Below are 14,313 nucleotides of genomic sequence, written 5' to 3' on the forward strand. Positions count from 1 at the left end.
CTCTGCGCACTTACGGCCGGCCGCAGTAAAGCATCCAATCAAAATGCACCATACAGCATCCTGGTTACTATAGTTTACAGCGTGAATTTTTGCGCATTGCTGGCGATCAGGTGTACATAAACATGTTGCATAACAGCAGATCATTTTTTATATTTCATTTTAATATTTGCAATAGTTTTATTTCATTAACTAAAAATAAATTCTTGTAAACCGAATTAATCTAATTTGAAATATTTCTAGGCATATGAATATGCATCTGCAGTAATTTGATAGCGATGGAGTATGTGCTATTTCTGTGGATATTGATGGCACAGACGTTCTATTGCAACCCATGTGTAAAGAATCTGTGTTGATGGTGCCTATACCACCTTGGAAACAGTTACCTAGCAACAGGAGCAACCACTGGGATATAGTGAAAGGGACAGCCGAGGATATTGTGGATTTTTCCAGATTAATTGCTCATAGAATCTTACGGTTTAATTGTGTCAACGTGCCATTCATCTCAGACTTTACTCTAAATTCATCAAACGCATTACGGTGTTTAACCAAAGAGGTATGTAACATTATCTTCATGTGGAGGGGTCACTGTCACTGTGATTGACAAAGGCCTAAGCTGTTCAAAGTCTCTGTGCTGCCGTGTTTATAGGTTATCTTCCCTCTGACTTATCTTTTCATGCATCTCTGTTCAGCTGCCCTGTGAGTATAGCTTCCTGATACGGGATGAATCTGCTTCAAAACCCTTGTCCTACTTATAATATCTTCAATTGATTATTTCTTCATACAATCTCTTCTGCTGAGATGATCACATTTTTCCAATCTTAGTTTCATTTTTCCTATTCTAGTATTCACTTTCTCTTTTCTTCCTGTGGTAACCTGCATTAAATGCCCAGAACAGTGGGCGTATCTCGCATAAAGTCATTCCTCCAAAGTGCTCATCTTCAGTGCCCAGTGCGTCTGCATGACCCCCCCCCCCCCCCCCCCCCCGCCATACTTTTGGGTCTTGTATCGCAATAACAACCTATGTGGCTTTTCATCCCATCTATTTTTCTTAATTTATTTTGCAAAAGTTTTTCTTAGGAGGAATATTTTAAATATCTTTCTAGATTATTGTAATTCCATCATTAACATTTATCTACTATTTGTGAATTTCCTAAAAATTCTGTTAAGAGATTGTATTTGTATTTGTATTTCGAATAGCATATTTCTGTTATTGAAGAAGATGATTTAACCGTGCAGGTAAATATTGTGGTGTAGAGACGCATTTCTAAATATTTATACGACCATGATATGTCAACTAGGTGATTCATTCAAGTAATTTATTGAAAAAAAGGACAACTTGTGGGTCATGCAACCGCAGGTTTTGGGTGGTACATTCTAGCGAAACCGTTCGTGCTGTCCCCTTCTCCCACCTACCCTGGCAACAGCAACAGAGCACATCCCATTGGTGAGGTGTCAGCAGCAGCGTCTTCACCATTGGCTAAGAGTACCGCCCGTCAAACGGAAAGGGGCGGATTGAGAAAAATCCCAATGGATGCAGAATACAAGGGCAAGGTGAGAGCGGAGATGCGCCTGGGTGGGCTACCGAAGGGGAAGAGGACAGCGATGCGGGAGTCATTGAACATGTCCAGGGGCAAATTAAACTACAAGTGGCCGCATATCCGCTACGCACCCAGCGCCTCCAGCTAAAGCCCCGTGTCAGTTATTTCAGAACTAAAATGTAAACCAGCGGTTTGAATATAAACACCAAGCTCACTGCAGCAGATTCCAATGGAATCAAATTATTGGATTGGCTGCAGCAGATAAGCTTCAACTCGCCTCCTTTCCCGCAACGGTCGATTTGTAGAATTTAGAAAAGGTGCAGATATCCGACATATCTTTCTTACCTGCCTGACTCATCAACTGTCCAGGTAAGATTATGCTTGCACCACAGAAAAAATGTTTAAAACGTCATTAGGGATTGTGCATGAACGGTTTAGTTGCTTTTATTGTTAATTGTTAATAGTGTTAAATGAAATTACTGGGCACGATTGATCATGGAAAATCGTTATATTGTGGAACTGGCTGCGTTTGCTCCACATGTCGACCTTGCTGATGCGCAACGCGCTCATCCTGATGAATTTCACAAATGAGTATTTTTATTTTGATGGTCACAGAGGTAGGGGATGTAGATAATGTAATTTCATTTGAAATCTGAAGGACGCTGCATCGCTTAGTGGGTCAGCGTCGGCCAACGCACAGTCCCGACGTGGGTTTTGATGCATTGTAGGTCAGTTTTTGCTATTACACAGATTCGGTCTGTGTTTGGCTACGCAGGAAGTAGGCATCAAACATGTTTGCACATGCAACAGAATTCATCAGCGTAATTGCGACTGCAGGCCAGATAATCACCATTTGTACGTTGTGTTTATGTGGGACTGTTAAAGAGATTGGAAACATTATGAATCCGTGTTCAAAACAAAACAAAAAGACATTCTTGCACCACAGACAGATGCCTAATGGAACAGGATAACTTCACTAAATAATACCAACAACTAAATATCAATAACCAGGTATAAAAATTAAAGTAAAAAAGAAATACCATACTTTAAGGGACATATTCGTGATTTTCTCATACATGATTGAAGTGTGTGTAAATGCACATAATCATGACTCATTTGCACGGAGGGCATGAAATTCGCAATATGCTGCTGCTTGTTGCGACATATCCTCGTCCAAAATTGTGATTTTAGACGATTTATGCTTAAAGATGTAAGTGTTTAGTATTGAATTAGTATTGAATTTAGACTTGAATTAAAATAACACAATATCACCTAAAACATCATGTGCAGTCTTTTGACTGCGATACACAGGTTCAGGTAGGCTTAAAAATGTAAAATATGCACGCCTCTGCTGGGCACAGAAGCATTGATTCAGCAGAGCACTTTCTCCTCTGTGCTTCTGTCTCAAGGCGCGGAGCACGTTCATAAAATGGCAGAACAGCACAGCTGGATTGACCCAAATCACCAGTTATCCAGTTAGCATATCCTGCCAGTCTTAACACGACTGCAAGGAGGATATGTGCATTTTAAAACAGCATTGGTGTATTTTTGTGTCTCTGTCCCTTTAGCTATCAGAGGATCTTAATTTTTTAAAATTGTTGTGCGTGTACAGAAATAAACACTCAGTGCGCCAGCGTGGAGACAGTGGGCGGTGCGCCCCGGTACCGCAAACGGCAGCCCGTTGAGCTGCAGCTGCGAGTAGCGCAAACAGTCAGGTCAATTATCACGCAAGCGGCACAGTTTCGGGGGCGGATTCGCCACGGGGCGCTGCAGTCATGTGACCGCACCCTGTGCGAGCAGACGGGCTTCCTTTGAAATGATGGCACCCCGTGCGTCAGTCACTTCAGATGGAAGCGTGCTGTGAAGATAACGAGGCCGGTGACGGGACTGATTTGATCAATCATGTTTCAAAGCAAAGACTTCTGGTTGGTTTAAACGAGCCAGTGACTACTCCCACAGGTAACTGCCGGGCAGTTGCTGCCCCCCTTCTGCCACCCACCACCCCCAGCACTTACAGAGCTCATGAAGCCTCATTCTCATGTTTGGTGATAAGTGTTCGATGCCAGGTGTCTCTCTCACTGGCATTTGGTGGGAATTCCTTCGCAGCGTCTCAGAGATGGTTGTTGACGTCCATTAAAAGAGAAGTCCAGTCCAAATGTGTAATTCAGTCTGCTTCATAATGCAGGCATCGTTACAGCCTATGGCTTTCTATCTATACTGTGAGCATCAGTGCTGCAGCGTGAGAAACGGTGTCACTCACCCTCATGTAGGACTGTTCTGTAACAGACCTGACAGACTGTGGGTGTTTACAGCCTGTTGTTGATATTACCTCCATATGTAGGCTGATATTTTTTTTATTCAGTTAACATTCAGTACATTAACTCGATAGCCACAAGATTAGACAGCCATAATAGCAGTTCAATCACACCATTAGCCAGGTGCATTTAGAAATTAATAATTGTAATACAGACTGTACATTATGATAGCATCAGTCCTAAATATTAGGGAAGTATCAGACACTTGCAATGCTGTGGACATACCACAGAAGCTGACTTCTGTCTCGCCTGTTGTGATCCTGCTTTGGATGTGATGGATTGTATCAGATTGCAAAAGATGACTGTGATATTCTGAACTGTAAAACAGGTAAACTCCATTTTAGCTGCACTGAGGCACTGTAGGGTAGCATTTTTGGATTGGGGGCTTTTCAGTTTATACAGACCTGTTTACCCCTAGTCTGCCTATTGTTCTGCATCAACACCTTCAGTTTTTGCAAGATGGCCCCTGTGTCCTGGGATACAGATTCTGCCATTGCGGTGCGCATGATGAAACTCGAAACACCGAATGGTGTGCATGCACGGCCCAGGTTATAATTAATACATCACGTGATCCTCTAAGACAACAGCAGGAATCGTACCCATTGTTCGCTGTGAGGTGTCTCTGTGGGGAGCATTGTCTGAAAGGCTGTACATGACTGCCTCAGTGTGTTTAAAGGCTACTGCAAAAGCATTTATTGTGTTTATCCAGAGGAGAGAGCATGCTGGAACTCACTGTACTGACGGGAGAAAACAGGAATCCCCCCCCAGCCCCCCCATCCCCCCCTGGCCTCCTGCACAGTCAGCGTTTTATCCCGTTTGATCGTGGCCCCGTGTTCCATCTTCATTTGCAGACAGAGCCTTTATGTAACAGCCGCTCAGACTGTCGATATGAGCCCTGCGTCAGAGACAGGAACACTCTACATCCACTTCATGAGTGTACATATAATGTTTCATATTTGTGTATGAAGATGTTTTATGGATTTAACCCTTTGAGGTACATGATGGCACAGTGCCCTGTGGATTATTGTCTCCATGGTGCTGTAACCTTTTTATTGAAATCATCTTGTATTAAATATGCAAATAAAGTATTTAACTAGCCACTCCAGGGAAAGTACACATTCTGTATTTAGCTGGCTAATCACAGTGCAACACTGTTGATGGCATGTTGTTGCATGATGCGGTATTTTGCTAGCAGGCTAGATTTGGAAGCTTTCACTGGGCAGGAGCTTGCCGATGGTGCTGATGCAACAGTTTCCCCTGAGCAGCGTTTTCTCCTGCTACGCAGCAAATACAGCGTGATCACAGCGACCTTAGGCTGCTGTGCTAAAGGTGAAGGATACCGTCTTTCTGGTGTTACTGTGGTACAGCTGCATGGTGCAAACTCCAGGCCTGAAAGTCCTTCAGAAAACTATAGCGTTACTGGGATTCCATCTGATGCCTTTGCTGGTCCCCAAACAGTTCTTGGGTATCGGTCGTCTTGGCAGACGTTGGAGGGTGTTGCTTTTGTTGTTGTCTTTATCATGCTGTCCTCTAGGGGGCGCCAGTCTTTGCAGCAGCTCACACTCGTACATCGTGATGTCACACACATATCATTGCTTGATCCCATCACAAAAATGCCTGATTGCTGGAGGCTTTGCAGAAACTTTGGCGTAAAGAAAGCGGAAAGAGCTTCTTGGAAGGGAACAGAGGCATAGGGAGGACCCATAATACTTTGTTCAATGTCACCTCCCTGTACTTTTTGGACTTGTTTTAACCCCAGTGAATGTACAGTCTCTCTAATGAAAACAAAGTCTCTCTCTCTCTCTCACTCTGAAGAGACCCTTTGTCGGGTATTGATCCTGCTGCAGATTTCAATACCTTAATTAACTCCAGATTGGAGCCAGTGTATTGCGCCTGGTGCTGAAGATCCATTTACCTAATTGCCAGTTGTGTTTATTCTTTTCTCCTTTTCTCATTGAAGGGCAGGATTAATGGCTGCTGATGGACCTGCACCTCACTGACCTTCTGTGCCTTTTGTCATGTGCTGTCATTATTATTTGCCTGGCAGACAGTTGGCTAATTTATCATTTTACACGTTATCCATTCATACAGCCGCATGTTTGCTGAAGTGATTTTGGGTTCAGCGCTTTGTCCAGCGGTACAGGGGCAGTGCCCCGGGTGGCCATCCCCTGCAGCGCCACCACCTCCTCCTGCCTCACCTGCCTCACCTGTTTCCACTGTGCTTACCTCATTACCTGATCACCTGCAGCAGGGCGCCTCAGCCAGGGGTCTCTGTGGGCTTCAGAAAGGAGGACAGTCACAAAAGAGCAGATGATCTGTGCGCACAGCTCAGAAACAGCTCAGAAACGCATCACATCTGGACAAACCTTCAGTCAAAATCTTGCAGTAATATCAAAATATGTCTGCGTGCAAATACTGTTATCCGTAAAGATTTAACAAACATAAATATAATATAAACATGATATCGTAAAACACAGCTTGTGTTATTGGATGCGTAGAATCACTGGAGGAACCTTGCACCTTTATGTTATATTTGTACCTAAATAGTTTTTTCTAAGCTTGTTTCTAAGTCAAATTCATGATAGAATTGTCCTTTACTATCAAAGATGATTAAAGTTATTCTGAGATAGAGTAATTTGTAGATTATGAATTTGTTACAGATTTCCCATGGCTCGTCCTCTACATGGGGCGATTCCTGTTCTAGGTTTCTCATTAATCACTACGCATGGGTGCCTTGAGTTTGCCAAGGGCTGGTTTCACACTCAGCTCTGAAATATGAATAATTTAGCAATGTCTTCCCCCTGCTGTTTTAATAATGTATAAAGATGGAATATGAATCTAGGCAGTAGCAGCCTATGGCTGTACAGTGGGGGCGATACAGACGAGGGGGTGGGGGGAGTTGGGGGGGTGAGTGATACAGTACCCCTGCAGTCTACCGCACAGCTTTGTGATGTCATCAGGTTTCAGGCTCTGGCGGAGAGAGATGATTGGCTGACTGACAGAGTAGAGCAGCCTGTTAGCCAGGGCAGGAAAATGTGTCGGTTTTTCATATGCGTTTGCAGGATGCCTCAGTCAGAATCAAAAAGCAAGACCACCACAATGTGTCACAGACAGACAGAAACCATGAGCGAAACCCAGGGAGCCACAGAGAGCACTGAACTACAGGGCGCGCTGAGAGGTTAGCTCTGAGGGAGATCACGCCTGTCTATCAGACAGCAGCTGGGAAAAGGACCACAGCGTGTAAGGATGGGAGTGCCTTGTTTTTAGACTGCATGACAGCAAAGGAATATCAGCTACATTTTTAAGTCTCACAAAGTTTATGACCCATTTTCCAGCTGGACCTTTCACCAGAGCGACTCGGGAGAAGCGTCTTGCTGAAGGGTGTACAAACAGCATCAAACGATGCTGGACTCACATTCATCATTCAAATCATATTCCTCAGATCCGAAAGCCAGCTCTGCGAACGCTGCTCCACACTGCTAACCTACTTACCAAAGGGAGCAGTTTCATGTCCACCCACAGTTATCTGGGGAGCTTCTCCACCCACAACAACATGCTGTACTAGCTGCACATCGCCTTTTACAGCCTAATAATTACCACAAAGTCTCCTGCTGCCTCCTTTTGCAGAAATAATGCAACAGTTTTCAAACCGTTCTAGTTATCACAACAGAGCATTAACTTACCAGGTACAGCTAGAGTGAGACAAGGCTAAGTTACATGACAGGGCTGCCCTAAAGTGCTAAGTTACATGACAGGGCTAAGTTAAACGCAGGAGCCAGGGCAGTGATGTGCTGCTGTGTTTCTGAAGTTGCCAGCGTGATCGCTGTAAACGCAAGCACTGGACGTGTTTTTCATACGTCCAAGCTGAGGTGTCAGCTTGGCTGTCGGCCCCGCTGGGGTGTCCGTCGGGGATAGACTTCTCTCGGGAGGGGTGGGAATGTGGGGGCTGTGGGTGACAAGACGGAGCCCCCCAGGGAGAGAGCAGCTGCATGCAGCAGGCGAATGCACAGAGTCCGGAGAGTCTGCTGCAGCCGGGTCTGTTTTTTCCACATCAGTCAGTCCCGTGACCCAGGGAAGCCATGGAACAGCGTAAGGAGGCAGCGCCTCTCATTATTCATGCTGCTTCCTCTTCTCCTTCTTCCCCTTCCTTTATTTAGCAGGTGTCCTTATCCAGGGTGACTTCAAGAGCAGCACGTCAAGTTCACTTACAGAGCAGTGCAGAGAGATAAAATAATATTCATCAAGGGGCAGACTGGCAACGGCGGAAGAATGTGTAGCTGAGGTAGCTAGCATGATAGGATGAATCGTAGCGAAGAACAGAGTTTGTTGCCGCACTGCCTCCTCAAACCTGCCTCCGAATTTACATTTTATTCATTTGGCAGACATGGTTCTTCCACAGAAGATCCAGGATGAGTAAGTCTGATTAGAATAGTTTAATCACACTGCAGGCTAATGTCCAATGTTTCAGTTAAAAGGTGGCCATCAGTGCAGGTTTAATGTGCAGAGACATCCAGCCAAGGCAGATCACAGACAGACAGGTTAAACTGAGCATCTGCAGGGCTTTATTCCTGTAACTGTAGCTGGCCCATTTAACTGAGGAAACACCCAGCCAGCACAACAGAGAAGTGAGCTGCAGCTGCTCTGGTAATCAAGGTTTGCATAACCCCAAAGTAGCGGCTCATAGCTGAGACTCACTCACACACCTCCGGTGGTTCAGTTTTAATCACGCTTTTCTTGGTCAGCATTTCCTGGAAAGTAAATAAGAATAAAGATGAATCTGTTAGTGTTGGATTTAATTGGGTTTAACCCTTCGCTTCCCCGAACGCAGTAAGGTGCAGAGCCAGGGGAAGTTCCTGCTGTATCCTGCTTATATCCAGCTCGGAGTTACTGGGGTTCGGCTCACAGCCTCTCTCTGATTCGCCTGCGCCATGAAAGACTCCCGTTATACGATGGCTGTGATTGGTCCAGAGACCATCCCTTTACTGTAAGTCCTGTCCTGTAGAAAAAAACAAAGCCTGCACTGTCAAAACTGGCTTTAAATCAGTCATGTGCTGTAACTGTCTTTCCCAATTTATATTCCAAGGGCACGCTGGAAGGACTGGGTCTATTTATATCGCCCGGCTGTCTGGGGGAGGTCGTGAATCAGGCTGCGAGTCTCACGCCCACGGGAGTCCTGTTTCACTTTAATTGTGTCCTGCTGCACCGCAATCCGAAACCTCCAGCGTTTTCTCGCATTTGTTGTTTTATTGTGTTTGGCGTAAAAAAGAAGGACGCTTAAGAGTGGCCAGGTAACCGCGGTAAGTCTTTGATGATTGAACATTTGATACGTTCAGTGCGATAGACGGAATCACCCTCTTTCGATAATTGTTATGTTAATGACCGAAAGATCCAGTGAAATGTGTTCAGAATTTTATCCTCTCAGAGTCACTGTAGTTGTTGTTAGGAAGACAGAGGTGGGTGCACTCAGGTCGGTCCTGTTAGGATTGTATGTTTGCAGTGAGGAATGGCAGGTTAGGCGGAATCAGCCCTAACGCTGCCGGCCGCTCAGTGGTCAGAGTTGGGGGGCAGACCCCCTTCCTCTCCTCTTCCGCTCAGCTCCTGCCAAGAGGAGCAGCTTCAAGGACCCGGAGGCCAGCCACTGGGGGTCAGGAAACTGCTGCTGGCACACGGCACTCAGGGGGTGATGTCAGTCACCCAGTTTAATCCTCAGGAAAAAAAAATGATACTAAAAATACGATACGAAAAGTTTGGTGGGCTGCCTGAACCGTTGCATCTGTGTTCATAGCCAGTCAAGGCCATTGCACACGTGCCCTGAAGTGCCTCCATGATTCTGTCTGTGAAAAGCTTTAGCACAGTGCAGGTAGCATGTGCAGGGGCTCCCAGAGGCGGATACAGGCAGCCCTGCCCTGCTTCCTTTGGCTGGATCAGGTGTTTTTGTGGAGTCTGTGGAGTCTGAGGAGTGCTAATATCCGCCTGTCCTGAGGGTTAAGCATGCAGTGTGTCTCCCTGCCTGCAGGGCGGCGCCATGCTGACGATGATTACAGAGGGGATCCTGTGCTGTCTGACGGGGAAGTCGGCAGGCGTGGTGGTGCCGGTGGAGAGCTCGGTGCCGGCCGACAGCTTCGAGTTTGTGGAGGTGAAGCCGGGCCGGGTGCTGCGGGTGCGGCACATCGTGCCGGAGCGGGCGGTGGTGGAGCCGCCGAGCGAGCCGGACGGCAGCGTGCACTGCAAGCGCCGCATCACCGTGTACCGCAACGGCCAGCTGGTGATCGAGAACCTGGGCGACGTGCTGCGCGCCGAGATCCTGCAGTGCCCCAATGGCGGCGCCGAGCCCTGCACCACGGTGGAGCTGGAGCTGTCCGACTACAACAGCAACGCCACGCCCGCCACGCCCGAGCCCAAAGCCACGCCCCCCGCCGTGCCGGACCCGCAGCAGCCCGCCCCGCCCCCCCGCCGCCGCCGCAGGAAGCCCAAACGCACCGTGATGATCGACTCGCACCGCAAGGTATCCAGCTGCAAGGGCACGCACCAGGACGTGGCACTGTTCTTCGTGCACGGTGTGGGCGGCTCGCTCGACATCTGGGGCAGGCAGCTGGACTTCTTCTCCCGCCTGGGCTACGAGGTCATCGCCCCCGACCTGGCGGGACATGGCGCCAGCTCCGCCCCCCGCATCGCCGCCGCCTACACCTTCTACGCCCTGGCCGAGGACCTTCGCGCCATCTTCAAGAGATACGCACGCAAACGCAACATCCTCATAGGCCACTCCTACGGGTCAGTGTGTGTGCGCGTGCGTGCGCATGTGTATCTGTGCGTTGGACAGTGGAAAGTCTAAATGCTGGAGTACTAAATGTTACAGAAACTTACCTATCAAAAACTGTCCAGTAGATAGTGACCGCTATATAGTGTCAGACTGTCAGTCTTCCTTTAAATAATATGCACTGACAGGGGTATGTAGAACCTTAAAAAATATCCAGTGAACATTAATAGTGTACAATTGATATATTACGTGTTCAGACAGGTGTATATTTACCTGAGATACTGTGCCATGCTTTAGGTACTGTACAGTGGTGTCCCCTGCGTACCCCGCGGGTCCTGAAGCCTCCCTCCTTTTTCAGGGTGTCGTTCTGCACCTTCCTGGCGCATGAGTACCCTGATCAGGTGCACAAGGTGGTGATGATAAACGGCGGCGGCCCCACAGCCTTGGAGCCCAGCCTCTGCTCCATCTTCAACCTGCCCTCCTGTGTGCTGCACTGCCTCTCCCCCTGCCTCTCCTGGAGCTTCCTAAAGTGAGCTGCTCAGCCTCCTGCCTGCAACCCAATGACTGACTGATGGAGTGGCTGCTTGATTGGTCTTAATTTCTGTTCAAGTTACATGCTGCACACACCGCAAACCTCTCTCTGCATGAAATGCAGTTGAGTGCTAACCTCATTGGTCTGTCCGTCTGTCCGTCTGCGTGGCAGGGCGGGGTTTGCCCGGCAGGGCGCCAAGGAGAAGCAGCTGCTGAAGGAGGGCAACGCCTTCAACGTGTCATCCTTCGTTCTGCGTGCCATGATGAGCGGCCAGTACTGGCCCGAGGGCGACGAGGTGTACCACGCCGAGCTGACCGCGCCCATCCTGCTGGTGCACGGCATGCACGACAAGTTCGTGCCCATCGAGGAGGACCAGCGCATGGCCGAGGTGCCCGGCGCCCAGCGAGCCAGTCAAACACCTGTCCATTAAAGCCATTACAGGGGGGAGGGTGTTAATTAAGTGAAATATTAATATTCAAATTCAGTTAATTCTGTTATTTTGGTAATGAACTACAATAGGTTAAAAAAATATAAAATAACATCTATGTTCAGTCTTGAGTGTGAGGTTAAGCTGTAAGGCAACCTGCTGTAGAAATCAAGTAGAAAATTAAAACAGTATTTTCCAGTTCTGGTCCCAGGACCCACTTTCATCCCAGCTGAGTTCATTTCATCACACCTGGTAAATAAAAATAAGTTGAAAATATGTTTTTCCCAACCTAGTTAGCTATTTAAAATGACAATACAGAATGCACTCATTGTAACTGATAAAGTGAATTTGTTGTTTGTTTAAATAGTAGTTCAGGGACCTATATTAAATTTAATCCAATTAGACAGTTGCTATATGTGTAATTATTTATGAAAGCAAGTACACAATGACTTTTACTTTCACCCTTATAGAAGCACAAACGTGTCCAAAGACAGAGTTTAGCCTTTACCTTTTCCCTTTACCTATCAGGAGATAACTCACAGTTCAGAGCCACATTTAAAGCAATCAAGAAAGAAAGAAATCAAAGCAGATGACCTGAGTTCAGCTGGAACTGCAACAACCACACTGTGGCTCTCTGGGTCTCAGGGTCTCTGTGTGTCTGACCTGCCCGGTCTCTCTCCTCACAGATCCTGCTGATCGCCTTCCTGAAGGTCATCGATGAGGGAAGCCACATGGTCATGATGGAGTGTCCCGAGACGGTCAACACCCTCCTGCACGAGTTCTTCCTGTGGGAGCCTGACACTTCCTCCAAACAGGACCCCACAGAGCCCGTCCCCAACAAGACCGCACTGGCCAATGGCACGCCCCATGCGCCTGTTGCGAGCAAACCTAAGAACAAGTAACCAATGGGGATCCTTGTTTCTGAAAGGAAGGGGACCAATCCAGTTGTTTGTTCTTGGCGGGCTGCATTTGGCATGTCTGCTCATTGGCTACGGGCTGGTGTTTAAACACAGCCAAAGGCTGAGGAAGAGGAAGAGGAGGAAGGATGTGGGCAGCAGCTGATCCTGAACCGTGCTGAGAATCTGGGATGTGGAAAAGCAGACGCTTTGGGGGAACTCCTGCTGAGGCAGCTGCAGAGCTGACACGTTCTTGCCCCGTGTCCCGTTACCCATCTTCACACAACGACACCTCCTCCCGCAGACGCGGCCGTCTGGGACCGGCGCGCAGGAGAAGCCCAGCGCATTTCTGTCTTCAGTTTAGAGCCGGACAGAAGCAGCGAGTTGAGTGGACCATGGCTGACCGGGTCGGGGAAATGGTTATAATTAGGGAGTGTTGCACCCTGTGTTCCCCCGGTAACCTGCACACGGCACCTGAGCGATGCAGTTCAGGTGCAGCCTAGCAACGCTAACGTCTTCCCAACCTAAAAATAAATGTGTCCATTTTCCCAGCCAGAGGAAAAACAATGCCATCGATGGTCGAACAGCCTTACCTGCTCCAAGGAAATGGCTGAACACTGTAGCACTTACGTCGGCTCTTCTCTTAGTGTTCTTAAAACTATTGTAATTATTTAAATGTGTGTCCATGCACATTCTCTTGCTGAAATTAAGCTCTGCTGTTTGCCTGTGTATCCTGGGGTTATTGTTGAACTCAACAACAAAGTGAATGGATTTGTGCTGCTGTCTGATGATAATGGGTGTTACAGTGGGTATATAATGGGTGTATCGGGTACTACAGTGGGTAATATCTAGTGTTTATTTGCTGCACATCCAGCCAAGCAGGGCTGTGTCAGGATTAGTGTTCACAGGGGGAAAGTGGAAAGGCAGGCTACATGTGGCAGTTGATTACAGCGGTATCTGTGTTAATAACAGAATAGATTCAATCACTCTTCTTTGAAAGGCAAACTGAATAACTAGCGCTTGACAATCACCAGTCTGACTGTCCAAGCAGATGAATTACATCTGCAAACTCAAAATACATGCTATACTTGATATCAACTGGTACCTGAAGCGTTGTTTTCCAAGACCATGCAGAGAAATCAGCAGTGGGAATATTTCCTCCCTTCAGCATTCGGCATGAACAGGGAGCTTTGCCGTGAAAGCTTTCAGTGTATTTTATATAAGGATGGTCACGATAGGTGCTGCTTTCCCTGCAAATCATTTATACGGCTCATTCCTGAGAGGCTGGAGGGAGATGGCTCCTCCCTGAGCAGTACTCAGATATTAGCTAATATTATAATATTGTATATACTGCATATTATAGTCCTCCCTACATGTTCTTAGATGAAGACCATGGTCACGGGGAGAGAGAGCTCAGCTGCTGTTGTTACTGGTCTGTGTCCAGCTCAGCCCCTGATTTGGCCTTTGCTGTGCTAAAGGTGATCAGAGAGCGAGAGGCAGGAGGTGTCAGAATCAGCTCGTCACCGATGGCAGCTTGCTTTTGTTGCCATGGTGAGGGTTATGTTGTTTGGTACTGAAGGCACTGGAGTTCTGAGGTCTGCGGGTGTGATTTCAGGGCCTTGGCGTCCTGAGAGATGTCTTCGATTGTACACAGAAACAGCTCGATGTTACGGAGCTGCACAGGGTTAGTTCGGATCACTGATAATTGTAGTGTCTTCAGTGAAATCAAATGTGTTTATAGCTCCACCCTCAAATATATAACGCTGTATTTAAGTGTCTGCATACATTTGTCTTACCAAAGAGCAGGATTGGCTGAGTGTGGGAGACTTGGCATTGGCGTTGTTGTTT

At 47.3% G+C, this 14,313-nt stretch overlaps 1 protein-coding gene across 1 annotated transcript; it reads left to right on the top strand.

Moving 5' to 3' along the window:
* Nucleotides 1-1,541: 1,541 nt before the first annotated feature.
* LOC118795319 (protein ABHD8-like) lies at nt 1,542-13,258 on the top strand. Its single transcript, XM_036553728.1, has 5 exons — nt 1,542-1,907; nt 9,870-10,624; nt 10,969-11,139; nt 11,314-11,530; nt 12,256-13,258. Exons 2-5 carry the CDS (start codon nt 9,879-9,881, stop codon nt 12,469-12,471), a joined length of 1,350 nt encoding a protein of 449 aa, XP_036409621.1. The 5' UTR covers nt 1,542-1,907; nt 9,870-9,878; the 3' UTR covers nt 12,472-13,258.
* Nucleotides 13,259-14,313: the final 1,055 nt, after the last annotated feature.

This window comes from Megalops cyprinoides, chromosome 20 (assembly GCF_013368585.1).
Source record: "Megalops cyprinoides isolate fMegCyp1 chromosome 20, fMegCyp1.pri, whole genome shotgun sequence".
NCBI classification, from domain to species: Eukaryota; Metazoa; Chordata; class Actinopteri; order Elopiformes; family Megalopidae; genus Megalops; species Megalops cyprinoides.

Excerpts from the sequence above, each read along its gene's own strand:
- LOC118795319 (XM_036553728.1), top strand. The coding sequence starts at position 9,879 with ATGCTGACGATGATTACAGAGGGGATCCTGTGCTGTCTGACGGGGAAG. Across the intron at positions 11,140-11,313 it reads CTCTCCTGGAGCTTCCTAAA|GGCGGGGTTTGCCCGGCAGG; the intron begins GTGAGCTGCTCA and ends TCTGCGTGGCAG. Across the intron at positions 11,531-12,255 it reads AGGACCAGCGCATGGCCGAG|ATCCTGCTGATCGCCTTCCT; the intron begins GTGCCCGGCGCC and ends CTCTCCTCACAG.